The sequence below is a fragment of the Loxodonta africana genome, chromosome 22 (genome assembly GCF_030014295.1).
Source record: "Loxodonta africana isolate mLoxAfr1 chromosome 22, mLoxAfr1.hap2, whole genome shotgun sequence".
Taxonomy (NCBI): domain Eukaryota; kingdom Metazoa; phylum Chordata; class Mammalia; order Proboscidea; family Elephantidae; genus Loxodonta; species Loxodonta africana.
Window position 1 is genome coordinate 71,527,270 of NC_087363.1, and position 15,652 is coordinate 71,542,921.

General features: G+C 56.2%; 1 protein-coding gene across 1 annotated transcript; it reads left to right on the forward strand.

The window, feature by feature from the left end:
• Positions 1-4,684: 4,684 nt before the first annotated feature.
• On the forward strand, positions 4,685-9,296 carry EN2 (engrailed homeobox 2). The gene is made up of 2 exons (XM_003422856.4): positions 4,685-5,384; positions 8,867-9,296. The coding sequence occupies exons 1-2, from the start codon at positions 4,685-4,687 to the stop codon at positions 9,181-9,183; spliced, it is 1,017 nt and encodes a 338-aa protein (XP_003422904.2). The 3' UTR covers positions 9,184-9,296.
• The last annotated feature ends 6,356 nt before the right edge of the window (positions 9,297-15,652 follow it).

The window sequence follows — 15,652 nt, forward strand, 5'->3', positions numbered from 1 at the left end:
CACCGGCTTGGGGCGCGTGCGGCCTGTGTTTGCGCCAGAATTGTTAGGCGTCTCTACCCACCGAGTGACCGCTGCCCCTTGCGAGAGAGCTCCGCTCGGTCTGCTTTCGTTTTTCCGAGAGTCGCCACTCCAACCTAGATGCGCGTGGGAAGCGAGGAGGACAGCAGAGGGGCCTGGGAAGCCTCCCCCTCCGGCCTCGTTTTAAGAAAAAATGGGAGGCTGTATCCGCAGCCAGGCACCGGCGTTTCCAGGAGCGCCGGTGCAATTCGCGAGCACGCGCCGCCGAGGTTGTATGTGTAACACCAGTGTTAGTTTTCTTAAATCCCGCCTATCCGAACGCCTCTTCTGTTTCTTCTCTCCGAGCCCCGAGTTCGGCAGCTCACCCGGGACACACAGAGGATAGGCCCTGTAAGCAGCCGGTTCGGTACACGCTCGTGGTCCGAGTAGAGGGGAACCGGTTTCACTGTGCAGGGCCTCACTTTACGAGTAGGGAGAAACATGTCCAAAGATGGTTTCTTCTGATTGCGCACCGAAAACAGGCTCGGCGAGCCGTGGCCGCGAAGCGCAGCTGAGCCGCCCGCTGGCACGCAAGGCGGCCAGGCCCCGGCGGGAGCGCGAGGCGCCCCACCGACGCCCCCTGTGTCCCAGGAAGCACACCCGAGCAGTGTTCCAGATGGGGGGTGAGGGGTGAGGAGTGAGAGGCCGGGCCGCAAGCCCTCAATGGGGTTTTCACACATTTTAGAAGCTTCCAGAAGCAGCTTGTGGCAATTTTTGTGTTTGTAAGATTTGGCATTTCCCTAACCCCTGGGCAAAGCAACTTTCTGCACCTTTGGCCCAGGTTCGCCCACAGCCTCCCCCTTTTAGATGGCATCCACTCTAAAGGGGCGCCCTTTTCCGGAACGATTTTCATGTTTGGGTCAGCTTCGGGCGGCCTGATCGCCTGCTGTCATTATTTCTCTCCCTTTCCCTTCCTTTTGCCACCCCACTCCCACCTCCCGGTCAGTAACCCAAGTCCAAGGCTTTACTCAAGCCAGACAGGCTGCAGAGCCTGGGGACCCGGGAGCCCGCAGATCAGGCCGACAAACGAGCTAGGTTTGCCTGGGAGGTAGAAGCTGCTTTTCAGAGTTTATGCTGCAGCGGTGAATTTGGGTCTGGGTGGCAGGAAAGAATGCAGCAGAAGTCCAGCAGCTTGAAGTAATTTAATGCTAGGGTAACCAGAAGTAAATGTTCCCCCCAAAACTAAGAAATACTTCTGGGGAGACCAACTAATGAATTTCAAGTGACAGGAGAAGAAATTGACCCAGTGGGACTTTGCAGGCAGCGCAATAGCCCTGGGCTCTCCCTCCACCCACTCGCGGCATTTAAAAGTCTAAAAAGTTGTTATTGTGTGCTGTCGGGTCAATTCGGATTCATAGCGACCTTATAGGACAGAGTAGAGCTGCCTCATAGGATTTCCTAGGCTGTGCTGACTGCCAGGTCTTTTCTCCTGCAGAGCTGCTGGGGGGTACCAACCACCGACCTCTGGCTTAGCAGAAGGGGGCTTAACCATTGCTCTACCGGGGCTCCTTGCCTAAGTAATTAGAACTGTCCGTTTCCTGGCTGGTAACGATTAGGGCAAAAAAAAAAAAAAAAAAAAAAAGCATAAACAGTCAATAGGGTGTCCCACAAAGCATCACAGCCCCATTTTCCTAGGGGCAGGCAGACCCTGTGGGGTTTTATTTTTTGAGACCCACAGAGAAACCCTGTCAGTGGGCCTAGCAGATCTCTGTCAGACCTGCCCAATGGGGGGAAGGTGGGGAGGGGAGGCAGGAAGAGAAAAGTGAGTCACCCCAAGTGAGAAGTGGCTTCCCCACCCTGTCTAAAAGGCAGGGAGGTTTGGCAAGCCTCCTCCCACCCCAGACTCCAGAATGTTAACCCATACTTCCACCAGCCCATTTTCCCCACCTGCCTTCAATCCAGCCAGCATTAGTCTCAGAGTGATGGGCCCAGTACCTCCTTCCAGGCCCCTTCCCACTCTTCCTCCTCCACGTGTTAATTTCCCTTGAAGCACTGCCTTGGTAATTGTTGCTTCTTGTCCCATCCCAGGACCCTGGAGCCCGGAGGAGGGTAGGGCAGAGCCCAAGAGAGGAGGACTCGGTGGGAGTAGGAGGAGAGCTGAGCCTGGCTGAGGGGTAAACTTGGTGCCTCAGCAGTGCCCTGGCCGGCCAGGCTTGGGGGATGGGGTGGAGGAGCTCCTCGCCCAGACCCCACCCATTCCCTTCTGGCCTGGCACCGTCGGCCATCTGCCCCAGGCCCCAAGCTCGGGCCTCAGAGGGCCTCCGCTGCTCCCCATCTCCCGCGGCCACGTCGCCGGCGCCCCAGGCCCACCAAGTGCAAGGCCCCGCCAAGTCCCAGGCCGGCCATGCTTAGGAGCGTCATGGTGTTCATGTTCCTCTCCTCTCCTCCGCACCCAGTCTTCCCGCCGAGTGTATTTTTATTGTGCAAGCAGCCGCTCATCCTCAGAGTTGCCCTTCTGGAGGGTTCTTAACGTTCACAAATTTACATGAAAATGCATTTTAAATAATAGAAAACTGCGCCTGGGGTGACGGCGGGTGTTTAGTGGGGTGTCTGCCGCCTGTGGTGAAGAGAAAAGAGCGAATACAGGAAGCGTGAGGGAGAAGGGGGAGAGAAGAGGAAGCAGAAGTTCTTGCTGGACATTCTGACGGCAGCTGGAAAGAGTCTAGAAAGGGGTAAAGAGAGGAGGGAGAAACAAGTTGAGGTTGCCCGCTCTCCCTTTCCGCACTCAAAGCCACGATTTGATTCTTAATTCTCCTTTCAGACTGGTCCTGCTCTTCTGCAAGACTAATTTAAGGAATTTTAAGACAAATGAAATGAACGTCCTTATAGCCCCTGAATCACCGTGGAAACGTTGGGGGGAGGGTCGGATGGTTGTGGGGGAGACCACTGCCCGCGGGTGCATTTACCTTCTCCCGGCATTGCCTTGAACGTTTGGCTGAATGGTCAGCCTTCCTCTTGTTTCCATAAAGAAGATTGTACTATAACCCACTAAGCTCTTTTATTTCTCCTTTCCTCAAACGGAGCCCCAAACCATGTTCCTGCGCTCTTCCAGGTTTATACACAGGTTTCATGAAGATGGGATCCCTGGATGGGATTCTACCATATGCACGCTCCTGTCTGCGTGCACACACACACACACACTTACAATAAGTGTCTGCACGACTGTCCTGCTCGCCAGCTCTGCGTTTAAGAGAGGAAGCTGCCCGGTTACCAAAGTCAAATCTAAGTGACAATTGCCCTCTCCAAGAGCGCGTAAGGCAGACTGTAAAAGTCCCTTTGTATGTCGGCGGCTCATTTAATATTATTTATGCATTTTGTGCAAGGAATTGTGGGATTTCCCCCCACGGTAAACAATATGGAAATGTTAAAAATAGCAATCTTACAGCGCGTGGACATATATATACACAGCAGAGTGACCTGGCCGGGCTGTGATGGTGGTTTCTAAAAGCCAGGAACCGGCAAGAGAGAGCGAAAGCGAGCGGAGGGGACGCCGTCCGGGTCCTGCCGTGGCCTGGTACTCGCACCGCCAGCAGACCTCGTTGCCCTGCACCAGGGCACCGGGAGGACGCGGCCGCTTTAAGGGGCGATGGGGCGGGGGACGGGGGAGGGGCGCGGGCCGGCCCCTTTCACTGAGCGGCCGCCGGCGGGTCACGTGGGCGCGCTGCGCCGTGGCCATTGGCCCGAGGCACGTGTCCAGGAGACCGGCCGCGACGTCACTCGAGGGGGGCTCTGTTAAAAATAAGAACAAAAATCCAGAGTGAAAGTGTTTCGGGCTCGGCTAAGTGGCCTCCAAATTCCCTCAGTCCGCGTGCGCAGCCAGGCAGCGGCGGGCGCGGGCCGGCGGGGCCAAGGGCGGTAGCCAGCCTGTGCCCGCCCTCCTGCTCCTCACCCATGCGCCCGGGACCCCGGGGCTCCGCGGGGGCGCGGCGCGGCGGCGGGGCAGCGTCCCCATGCCGGGGAGGCGGCCGTGCGTAGGGGCGCCCGAGCTCCGAGCGCAGCCCGCGGCCCGCACCCCTCCATGTGCGCGCTGGCGCTGGCCGCTGCTCCCGCGCTGACCGATCCCGCCCCGCACCTCGAGGCCGCGGGGTAAGCGGGAGACTGCGGTCGGGCCGGGCGGGCGGCACGGGCAGGCGCGGGGCGCCGGCGCCGGCCGGAGCGCGGCGGCGAGGACCGAGCCGCCTGGATGTGCACAGACCCAGCCCCGGGAGGCAGCGCTGGAGCGGGAGGCGGCGCCAGGCAGAGCGGAGAGCGGAGCCCGAGCGGACCGGGCGCCAGGGCCAGCAGAGCCCGCGCCGCCTGCCCCGCGGCTACTATTGTTACTGTCGAGCTGCCGGGACGCTAAGGAGAAGGACCGTTCTCTAAAGCCCTGGCTTCTTGGCGCACCGGGCAAGTATTGGCTATTTGTCCAAGCCAACTCTTGGATTCGAACGTGGCTCCGCTCCGAGCCCCGCCGGCCACTTTGGAAACAACAACCCTGGCCACGGCTGCTTCGCCCAGCCTCGGCGGAGTCCGCGGGGCGCGAGAGCGGGCCGACCGTGGGGGACTCCGGGGGTGCAGCGGGCGGGCCGAGGGCTGATTTTTTGGGAGGGTCCCCAACAGGAACAGTTTGGGATTTGTTGTGAACAGCATGGAGGAGAATGACCCAAACCCCGGCGAAGCGGCAGCGGCGGTGGAGCGGCAGCGGCAGCCGGAATCCAGCACGGGGGGCGGTTCCGGCAGCGGCGGCGGAGGCGGCAGCAGCCCCAGCGACTCGGACACTGGCCGCCGGCGGGCTCTGATCTTGCCCGTGGTCCTGCAGGCGCCGGGCAACCACCAGCATCCCCACCGCATCACCAACTTCTTCATCGACAACATCTTGCGGCCCGAGTTCGGCCGGAGGAAGGAGGCCGGGACGTTCTGTGCAGGCGGCGGTGGAGGCCGAGGAGGCGGAGGAGGAGACGGAGGAGGAGGCGGCAGCACGGGCGGCGCCGAGGGAGGCGGTGTCGCGGGCGGCGCCGAGCAGCTCCTGCGGTCTGGGGGCCGGGAGCCCCGGCACAACCCCTCCTCTGCGCCCGAAGCGGGCGGACCACTGCCTGGCGGCGGAGGCGACTCTCCCGGCGACGGCGAAGGCGGATCCAAGGCGGTCTCGCTGCACGGTGGAGCGAAGAAAAGCGGCGACACTGGGGGCCCCCTTGACGGAGCGCTCAAGCCCCGTGGCCTGGGTGGCGGCGACCTGTCGGTGAGCTCGGACTCGGACAGCTCTCAGGCCAGTGCCAACCTGGGCACGCAGCCCATGCTCTGGCCAGCCTGGGTCTACTGCACGCGCTACTCGGACAGGCCTTCTTCAGGTAAGAACTGCGGGAATCCCGCACCACCTGCCCCCGCCAGGGAGGCCCGCATAGCTGCTGGGGCGGCGCTGGTGCGGAAGCGCTCCCATGGCCCAGCTGGAAACTTGAAGGGAGGAGACACCCGCCCCCCAAAACACACAAAGACACACACACCGCATATACAGTGACATTGTGTGCGGCTGACTCTGGCCCAGGCAGCAGCGAGGCGAGCGAGCAGGATTTGCAAGGGTAAAAGCAGACTTACTTAGAACAACAGAAACGGAGGACCTTCCTCTCTTGCGGATTGCGACCTTTCTTCGTTCCCACCTCCCTAGCCCTCCCCCCCCCCCCACTGTATGAGGTTTATTTGCTGGCAAAGGGGGTGACTGGAGACAGGAACTCTCAATCCCTTTCTCCACCTCCTTCCCACTAAGACCGTACCCCGGACCCAAGCCACCCCCAGGCCCAGACTCTTCCTACAATCCAGTTATACCAAGAAGCAGTCGGGGGCGGGGGGGGGGGGGTAGGAAAAGCACTCCGTGCTTTTCGTCCAGGTCCTTTAGGCGTGGGCTGAAGAGGGGACGTGGGTGCTCAGGGTGCTCCCTGTTTGGAGGTAAGTAATGAAAAAGAGAAGCGCTCTTTTCCTTTGCCCTTTTTTATTCGCTGGAGCCTTCGGCGTGGAGCTCGGGACCCTTCCTGCAGACAGCTGGAGGAAGGCAGGCGACTAGCCCACCCTCCCCCCACCCCCCACCCCCCACCCACCAGCTTTGGAATCCCAAATAGAAAGGACCTTCTGGAAAAGAGGTTTCTTCTGGGCTGCCTCGGTGTGTATGTGCGTGTGTGAGCCTGGGATGTGTGCAGGGGCCCTGGGTCTGTGTTTCATATGGCTGAGATTTTGAAAAGCTATATTCAAATCCTTGTAGAAATCCTTAGACACATTAAATGTGGGTCTGGGGCTGGGAGGCGCCCTGAGGAACGGTCTCCATTTGTGAGGGTTCCCTCGGTCTCCATGCTGGCAGCGCCGATAGGATCCTCTCCCTGCTCCCCAGAACCTTCAACTGTTTTGCGGGTTTCGTTTACCCAGATTACAACGCAACCTACTCCCGGCTTCGTCCCCGCAAAAATATGTACCTGTATATTTCTGATGAAATCATACATTTTCCAGCTAGATCTGGAAATTGCCCCATTGTTCTCACCTCCCACCCTTTGTTAATATTTAATTAACATATAGCCTCACAATGCCCCGGCTGGGTGAGAAACCTCTGCCAGCGCTTTGTGCAGCGCGGGGAGTCAGAGCCGCCGCCAGGCCCCGGCCGAGCCCGAGGGAACCGAGCTGCAGGCTCCGGATCCGGAGTCGCTGGTCTTCCTGGGTTAAAAAACAAAAAATAAGATAACGTTTTTGTTTCTTGGCATTTAAAAAAAGGGAATTTTCTGTGACACCTTGTTCCAAGGTTCGTGTTTGCGTTTTGCAATAAAATTAAGAAGAAGAAAAAAGGGAACTTAAAATTGTGATTTTAGGGAGATGTCTTTTTTTTGTTTTGTGTTTTGAGGGCTGGTGCGTGTGCATGAACCAGAACCCCACAACCAGTGGAGCTGGGGGTACACGGAGCGGGCAGCTGGGTGAACGAGGAGAGAGGCAGAGAGCCAACCCCGGCAGCGCCGACGCTGGGCTCTGTGCTCGGCGCGCTCGGCGCGCTCGGAGTCAGAAGCGGGGACGGGCTGGCCTAGGTCACCTCCCACATCCTCACCATCACACCACCTCTTTCTGTCCTCCTAGCCGCGGAGGGAGAGAGCCAGGCCCTATCGGGCCCTAATCCCCCTTGGCCTCATCAAGTGATGCCGGCGGAGCGGAGCCGGGCTTGCGCGGTGCGGGCGAGAATGACCCTGTGCGTGCTTGGGTGTGTGCGGGGGGTGGGGGGCGAGTGTGGCTGTGCTTTAGAAACCGAAAGGCCTAGAATTTGACTCCCAACTGCCTTTAGTGTCTCTCTCCCCCCTCAGCCCCTCTTTCCAAGTTTGCCTCCCGGAGGAAAGTGCAGGGTTAGGGGAGTGCAGGGAGCCCCCGGACCTCGCCCACTGGTTCTGGCCTCGTGCGCGGAGTGCAGTGCGGGGGCGGCTTCCCACCGAACTCCCTCCATCCCGCGGCAAGGGCAGCGGGGTGGGGGTGGGGTAGGAGGGGCGCCCGCCAGAGGAAGCGGGTCTAAGAACCGGCCTTTCTCCCTCGTTCTCCCGCCTCTTGCCGCAGGCGCCTCGGCGGAAGCTGGGGCAGGTTCTCTTCTCCCCAAAAGTTTATTCACAAGCCTCCCAACTCATAAACCCGGTCTTAAGGTCACAACTCCTTTTCCCAACATCCCATCTTCCTTCACAGATACCCTGATGTTTACCTTTTGGGGCAGGTCCAGGGTTTAGCTTGTAGACACCAACAAAAAAGAAGCGCGCCTGCCGCTGCCCTCCCTCTGCTCCCCTGACCCGGGCCCTTCCTGCTGGACTGCCCTAGAAGGCTTAAAACCGCCCACCAGAACTCAGCTGCAGGTCGTGTGAGGAGGCACGGAGGTGAAGAGGCAGGGCTGCGGTGCAGAAGAGGGACTTGTCCCCCTGTCAGAGGTTCCCACCAGCCGCCTCCAGCCGGGCAGCTCTGGGTCTGGGAGGTGGGCCGGCAGCCTCTGTAGGCAAGCGGAGACCAGGCTACCGCTCTAGTTGCTGAGGGTTTGGGAGGCTTCCAAAGTGTGAAGGGGGCTGCCTAGTAGTTCTGTCCCAGATGAGGCAAGTATGCAGTGACCCCTCGCTAAAGGAAGCAATGAATGGACCATGGGTTGGATACAGAAGGGATGGGGTGGGGTGGGACCCTCGCTTCTGTGCCCAGGGCCCACCTGCCTCCTGATGTCCACAGCCCCTGGTGCACTGTGCAGTTCCTGTAGGGGTCCCCACTGCAACTCTTGAGGTCTCCTGGGTCTCCCGCCACCCCAACACCTTCCCCAGTCTTTCTCCCACACCTCCTGCACCTACCCTCTCTTCCTTTTTTTCTGGAAAGAGCCTCAGAAAAGTCTGGAAAAAGTCATTTGAGGAATTTTGTTGTTTATTTGTTTTGCTTTTCTCTGGAAGTTTTATCTGGAGACCTGTTTGTGATTGATGTTCCCACTAAGCCTGCCCAACTCCTCTGCGTAAACTGTTACCTCCACTCACATCCTGTACCCAAACTTTTCTTGCCCATCTTCTCACTCTTCAGGGGCGAGTCACAGAGCTCTGGGGTGAGCCCAAGCCTAATCCGAGTCCAGTCTGACTTCCTGCTAGTTCAGCCAAGTGGCTAATGTGGCTGAGCGGCTAGTTCAGCTGAGTGGCCTTGGCTGAGTCACTTCCTCTCTCTCTGGACCTCTGTGTCCTGCCCATAAAAGGAGGGATTTGGGCCCTGCCTCTCAGGTGGTGCCTGTTGGGGTTACCTCTGGGTAAGGAGGCAAGCTGTAACATCTGTGGATGATCCGTGTTCTCTATGCATCATGCCTACCCAGGTCCCAGGTCTCGAAAACCAAAGAAGAAGAACCCGAACAAAGAGGACAAGCGGCCGCGGACCGCCTTCACTGCGGAGCAGCTGCAGAGACTCAAGGCTGAGTTCCAGGCCAACAGGTACCTGACCGAGCAGCGGCGACAGAGCCTGGCGCAGGAGCTCAGCCTCAACGAGTCGCAGATCAAGATTTGGTTCCAGAACAAGCGTGCCAAGATCAAGAAGGCCACGGGCAACAAGAACACGCTGGCAGTGCACCTCATGGCGCAGGGCTTGTACAACCACTCCACCACGGCCAAGGAGGGAAAGTCGGACAGCGAGTAGGGGAGGCTTGTACAACCACTCCACCACAGCCAAGGAGGACAAGTCGGATAGCGAATAGGGGAGGCTTGTACAACCACTCCACCACGGCCAAGGAGGGCAAGTCGGACAGCAAGTAGGGGAGGTGCGGGCCGGGTGGGCGGGCATCGGGACCCAGGTTTCAGTCCACGGTAAACAATGCAATAATTTAAAAACATAACGGGCCAGTGTAAAAAGATTATACCAGCATTAGTAGTGAAAATATCGTGTATTAGCTATGATTCTGCAATATTCTATGTATATATAATTTACAGGTGGTATAAAATCCAAAATATCTGACTATAAAATATTTTTGATTTTTTTTGTGTGTTTATGAGATTATAGTAATTTTATGATTTTTGGGGGGGGCAAGGGGATCTGTTTAGGGTTTCATTTTTTTTAATCCCCTAAACTCCATTATGGGACATCGGACACTTTTTTTTTTTAATTCAAAAGAAGAAAAAACTAAAACAACTTGCTGAAGTCCAAAGATTTTTATTGCTGCATTTCACACAACTGTGAACTGAATGAATAGCTCCTATTTGGTCTGTGAGTTCTGCCACTTTGTGTTAGCTTTGGATTCCTATGCCACCCCCGCACCCCGAGCCTCTGAGCGCAGGACCCCCAACACCCCCAATGCCTCACAGGCCTCTGGTAGCAGCGGCCAGGGGAACCTGGCAGGAGGGGGAACTGTCAGGTCCTCTGTCCTTTGGATGAGTTCTGGAGCTTGTCTCTGGGAAGTCAGGGTGAAAGACCAGTGGGCTCCCTTGCCCCCCATGGCCACTGGAGGTATGGGAGGAAGCCTGGCAGGCTCTGCCCACTCCCCTCCCGAGCCTTGCCCTGGCTAGGCCAGGCTGGCACCTCCTGTGAGCCACTGGCAGTGTCTGGACTGGCCCCCTTCCCCGCCTGTGCAGCCAGTGAGAGCTGGAGTGGCAACCCTTCCAGCCCCTGGGCACCACCACCTCTTAGCACTCCTGTGTCTCCAGCCTGGGACGGAGCCCCTTGGGCCAAGCCCGTGAGCTGCAGGGCAGATGTCTCATTGCTCGCCCAGGCCGGGGCTGGGGGAATTTCCTGCTGCACATCAGCCATCAGAGGCGCCAGCCCCGGCACCAGAAAAGGGGCTGAGGCCTTCCACCTCTGGGGCAACAGAGGACTCCCAGAAAAGTAGCTGGTTTTCTTCCTTTCCTTTTTTTTTTAGTAGATGTTTCTGCTATAGGGCATATTCTTCCAAGGTAAATATATGTGTATGTGTATACATGTATACTATATACGTATGCATACACACTCAAGCAGACACGTATGAATAAGCCCAAAGTATTGGAACATGTGGCTACCTTGACTTGAAAAGGAACTCAGAATCCTCCAGGCTCTAGAGGAAGAAAATGTGTAAATAATCATTTCTTATGGCTTTTTTTTTTATCTTTTCTTGGTTTTTTTTAATATACATTTTATTTTTTGAAGGTGTGGTATGGTGTAAATTAAATATATTCAATATATTCCTCACCAAGTACATATATATACACACGCACACACACATTATATATGTAATTCTACACCGTCTTCTGTTTCAAGTATGGGAAAAGAAGGGTGTCCCAACGTCTATCTGTGGTGGGAGGTGGCCCAGGCGCACACTGTAGTGCTGACCTGAGTTGTGTTGTCTCCGTGAGGACGGAGGGTGGACTTATCTCTTTGCCTTAAACTTCTTTATTTCACTGCTATAATAGTTCCACTTTGTACATAATAGTGTCATTCTTTTTTTAAAGGAAACTATAAAAACGAAAATTGTAATTTAAAATTCTGTGAATAACCATCTGCTGCTTAGGAAACCCGATGAAATGACATGCCTTTTTAGCAAGAAATACCTTTTTTTTTTTTTTTTGGTTTATAAAACATGTGCATTTTACAGTGCAGTATCAGATATTTATAACCTTATAAGAAATGAATGTTTCTATTTACAACTGTGGTTATCAAAATTGTGAACATTCTCTCTGCATTTTTGTGTGTTTAAACTCTTGAAAATTACATTCAATAAATTAAAAAAAAAAACCCTTTATTATAAAATCCTTGATGCCCAAGGTGGAATGACTAGTTTTTCTAAGGTGTGTTCCTGAGTCCAGAGGAACTGCCGCTGACATCCTTTCTGCAGGCCTAGGTGGATATGACTTCTGCCCTGTGCCCGAGCAGGGATGTGGGTGTCTACTTTTGTAGCCAGAGGTATGATTTTTCAAAAGAAAATTAAGACACTTTGGATATCTCATATGTTAGCACAGAACAACCAAAGTAATCTACCTAAGTCCACATTTCCTTCCCTGGAGGAAGTGTTCAAAATAGTTGCTACTCCATCAAATAGTTTTTAAAAATCCCGTAGAGTTCAATGAGTTTCCCTTTCTCTCTAGCTGCTCACTGGCTCTGGTCATGCGCTCTGGACAGAGGCGCTTGCCCCCTGTGAGGAGTAAGTCTTATCCGAAGTTAGACAAAGAAGTTCTTTTTTAAGTGTCGTTTTTTTGTTTACGTTCTGTTGTTACCTGCAAAAGGCCAAAGACGTCCTGAAACTTCTAGGGGAAGGAGCCAGGTTCACCTGTGAAGAGGGGCGGGCTCGACCCCCCCAGGAGTCAGCTGGGCGTTCTGGAGTCCTCTGTTTGCCCCGGGAGTGTTTGAGGTCTGTGATCCTGAGACCCCTGGTCAGAGCTGCTACTCGGGAAAGCTGATGTGCGTCTGCTCACCCCAACCCTGTATTTCCAAACTTTCTTGGCTTAAAAAAAGTTTTCTTCTCCCAGTAAAAGAAAACTAAAAGAGCCTAGCAAGGATCATCTGTTACCAAAGGTGACCTTTTAGGCGGTTTTGTTTTGACGCCAGCCAGCAGGCAGTCGATCTTCGCGGGAGGCTGGGCAGGGCTTTCCCTGGCCTGGAGGCCAAAGGACGCGGCCGGCTAGGCAAAGGGGGTCCCGGCCGGCAGGCTTCAGCCAGGCTGCTCCCGAGGTTTGCACAGACACATCGAGCCGTAGTGCTGAGACCTCACTGTGGAGGCGCCCCAGTGCCCGCTGCCCTGGCCCAGGAGCCAGGGCTCCCCGGGTCATCGTTCACGGGGATGGTATCACATAGGACATTCCCAGCAGCTTCTCCACCTGCCCCCTCCCAGCTCTGCACAGTTCTGAGAGCTCCTAGGTTAAACACCACCACCACAACAAAAACCTAGCACACGTTTTCACCTATTGGCCACTCTTCAAAAAAAAAAAAAAAACTGGCCTCCTTAAAAAAAAAAAATACAACAGCATTACAGATCATTCTGGTGTTTTGTTTGTTTTTAATTTGTTCTCAAATCATAACGCTGGCTAAACAGGGATAATGTACAGCTTTGTGAGGTAATGAGTTGCCTGATCCTAGAGGTGTTCAAGCAGGCACCAGGCTTAAAGTGCATGGTTATCTTATTTCTTTTTTGTCTATAGTAGGAACTGAATGAGCCCTCAAGTCCCTTGAAACGCGGAAATTCTATTTTTGCTCTTAAGTTTATTACATCTTTTTATTTAACAGCCTGCCAACTTAGCTTGTAACTCCTGGGAAACCACTGCCCAGCCAGAAAGCCTGCTCTCCTCAGGGACGAGTGGAGGCCAGAATCGAGCTCCAGGAAGGGCGGCTTCCTTTCTGAAGTCCACCCGCCGGCCAGGCGCCGCCTTGGCCTCTGCAGCTCAGCATTTGCTGGATCTGGACCTGGACTGAAGACCCTGGAGAGTCGTGGAGCCCTGCCGGTGGTGCTCCCCCCATTGTCGCCCCCGCAGGAGGCTGCTTTCCTAAACGTAAGAGGAAAGCTCATTTATAAACAGTCCTTGCTTCTCAGAGCTGAACGGCGCCCCTTGGCCAGAAAGAGGTTAGCCCCCCACCTCCCTGCTGAACTGCCCCCACCTCCAGGCCTAGCTGTGTCCTAGCCAGGCCTGGGTGGAGCTAAGTGCCCTGGCTTTTCCACATCCTCCATGATCGGGTAGAAACGAGGTGAGGGCGCGGGAGCTCCGGCCCAGGAGGAGCTGCCTGCGCCCCTAGATCTCCCGGGATAGATGCTCCTGCGAGGATGCGGGGTCCCGAGGGCCTAGCCTGGTCCTTGGTCCTCGGAGGTCTGCAGGCTGCTCTCGCTTCGGTCAAGAAAGGGGTCGGATAAGTAGGGAAAAAAACCCAGCTGGAGTCTGGGCCTGAGGATAAGGGCAGGCCTGACCAAGGTCCTCTGTGGAGCCGCCATGAGTTTTATTTCTCGAAGGAGACGAGCGGGGGAGCCCAGGGCATGACAGCAATCTGATGACCGGGAAGGATCTACCTTTTTAAAATTTTTTTCTTGAGTGAAGAGTGCAAGCCGATGGGGGCGTGCAGACCGACTGGCACAGGTGTGCACCGGCGGGCTGCGTGCAAAATAAATACGCAGACACTATATATGCAAATACGAGCGCCGGCCCGGGAGGGGCTGGCGGGGGTCGGGGGAGCGGTGGTTCGCTCTGGCTCTGCTAAAAAGCCATTCTGTCTCCAGCTGGTTTAATATCCGACCGGCACATTCTCTGCCGGCTCCAGTAGCACCCCAAACGCCCCTGGGAGGGTCCCGGCTCTGCCGAAAACTGCAGCCTGCGAGGCGAAGCTGCCGCGCGCTGGGAGGTTAATGGCCACTGACAAAGGGCCACAGCGCGATTTCCAAGACCCAGCTCGCCCTGCAGGTAGAAATTAGCCTCTGGGAGACCGATGCCCGCGCCGCGACACACACACTCTTACACACGTGTGCTGCAGCCTCGGCTCGGGGCCTCGAGGCCGGCACCCATTTTCCGCGCATCTCAGTCCCATCCCCGGCCAAGGGCGAAACCTTCTCTAGGCCTCCAAGTGGAGAGGGGCGGCCAAAAGCGGGGCAGAGTGTTGGGCTTTCCCCGGATCCCGGGGGGCTGGCAGACCCCTTGCCCCGGGAGCCTGGAAGCGAGCAGCGTGGAGGCGGTGCGCCTGCGTCCAGGAGTTTCCGCGGGCGAGTTCAAGAGCTCCCCTAGGTTGGACCCGCTGTCGGGCGGCCAAGCTCCACGTAGACCATTTATATTTTTATTAGTAATCTCAAATACTTCATTATATGTATGCTGCCATCCTATAAAAAAGTCATTTTTTGAAATCGTCTGAAAATGTAATAATATTCATTAAAGTGTCTCCTAATTATGCGATTTAATCAAGCGTGGGGCGCCCGCGCTCTCGGTTCTCGCTGACAATGACGGCGTTATTATTATTGTTGTTGTTATTAATAGCCTAGTGCTCAACTGCCGGGATAACGTCCAGCTCTTCCGCTTAGGCCCAGTCCCCGCAGAGGGATTTGGGGGGGCCCATTTTTTATGATGTAGGGGCAGAGGTTTCGCTGGAACGACTCCAGCAAGAGCCCTGGGCAGCAGGTGAATCTCAAGCCGCCCTCCCCTTCTCCACCCCCTACTTTCAGGCCGGGGCAGTGCCTGGGCTTATCCTCCGGGCGTAGAGGTAGGGCTTTCCCCAAGCTCCTGGGTCCCTCCGGACCGGTTTTCTGGAAAGGAGGATTTTCCTTTGAGTCCAACGCCGGGATCCCGCCCCATTGGCCGTCCCGCCCCCTCCAGGGCTGAGCCTTCCGCATTGCCCAGAGCAGAAACAAAGCGTCGCGGAGATCTGCCTCCAGGGCCACCTTTGAACCACCTCCGCCTGGAAGGCGTCCTAGGAGAGGTCCCCACCTCGTCACCCGCGCCCCAGTCTCCCCGGAGACCGGGAGGGAAGAAGAGCTGAGGGCCCAGTGGGCCTGGTGGCTCCTGGAGCCTCCGCGCTCTCTCCGCCACGGAGGGGGTTGCGAGTGGGAAACAGAGGAGCGAAAGACCCTCTTCCAGCCGAGGGTCCTGGATGGGGGCCGAGGAATGGTGAGGACCGCGAATTGCAGGGACCCTGTAGAAGCAGTGGGGGCGGGCCGCCGCTCGTCCCCATCTGTCAGAGAGGAGGAACTTTGCGGCGCAATCCAGGCGCACGGCCTGCGGAAGGCAGGGACCAACTCCTTTCAGCGAGCGCATTCGGGGTTCTTCTCCCGCCAAGTCCTTTGTCTAGAAGGGGACTGTCAGGCTCTGCCGCTGTGGTTTGCCCTCCTCCCTTCCCCAACCTCTACCCCCTCCGCTAACTTTCTTTTCTTCCCTCTCTTTTCTTTCCTTTTTGGATGGGTAATCACAGGCTCCAGCTGCCAGGCTCTCTGCAAGGAGTTGCTGCCTTGTTTCTGTGTCTGCTGCCCCTCCCAGCAGCAGGCTGGCCGCTTGCCTCTAACTTCACCAGGACGTCTCTGGCCCCTGCCCTCGGCGTCATTTAGTGGCCATGGGATGTAGCAGCTGAGTTCCTCCTTTAGGCCAAAACTTTGTCTCGAGGTTTTTTGATCGCTTCTCTCTCCCTCTCCCAACACAAAATCTGAATTATGAAAGTTGGCATTTCCTCCGATTCAGGCAACAGG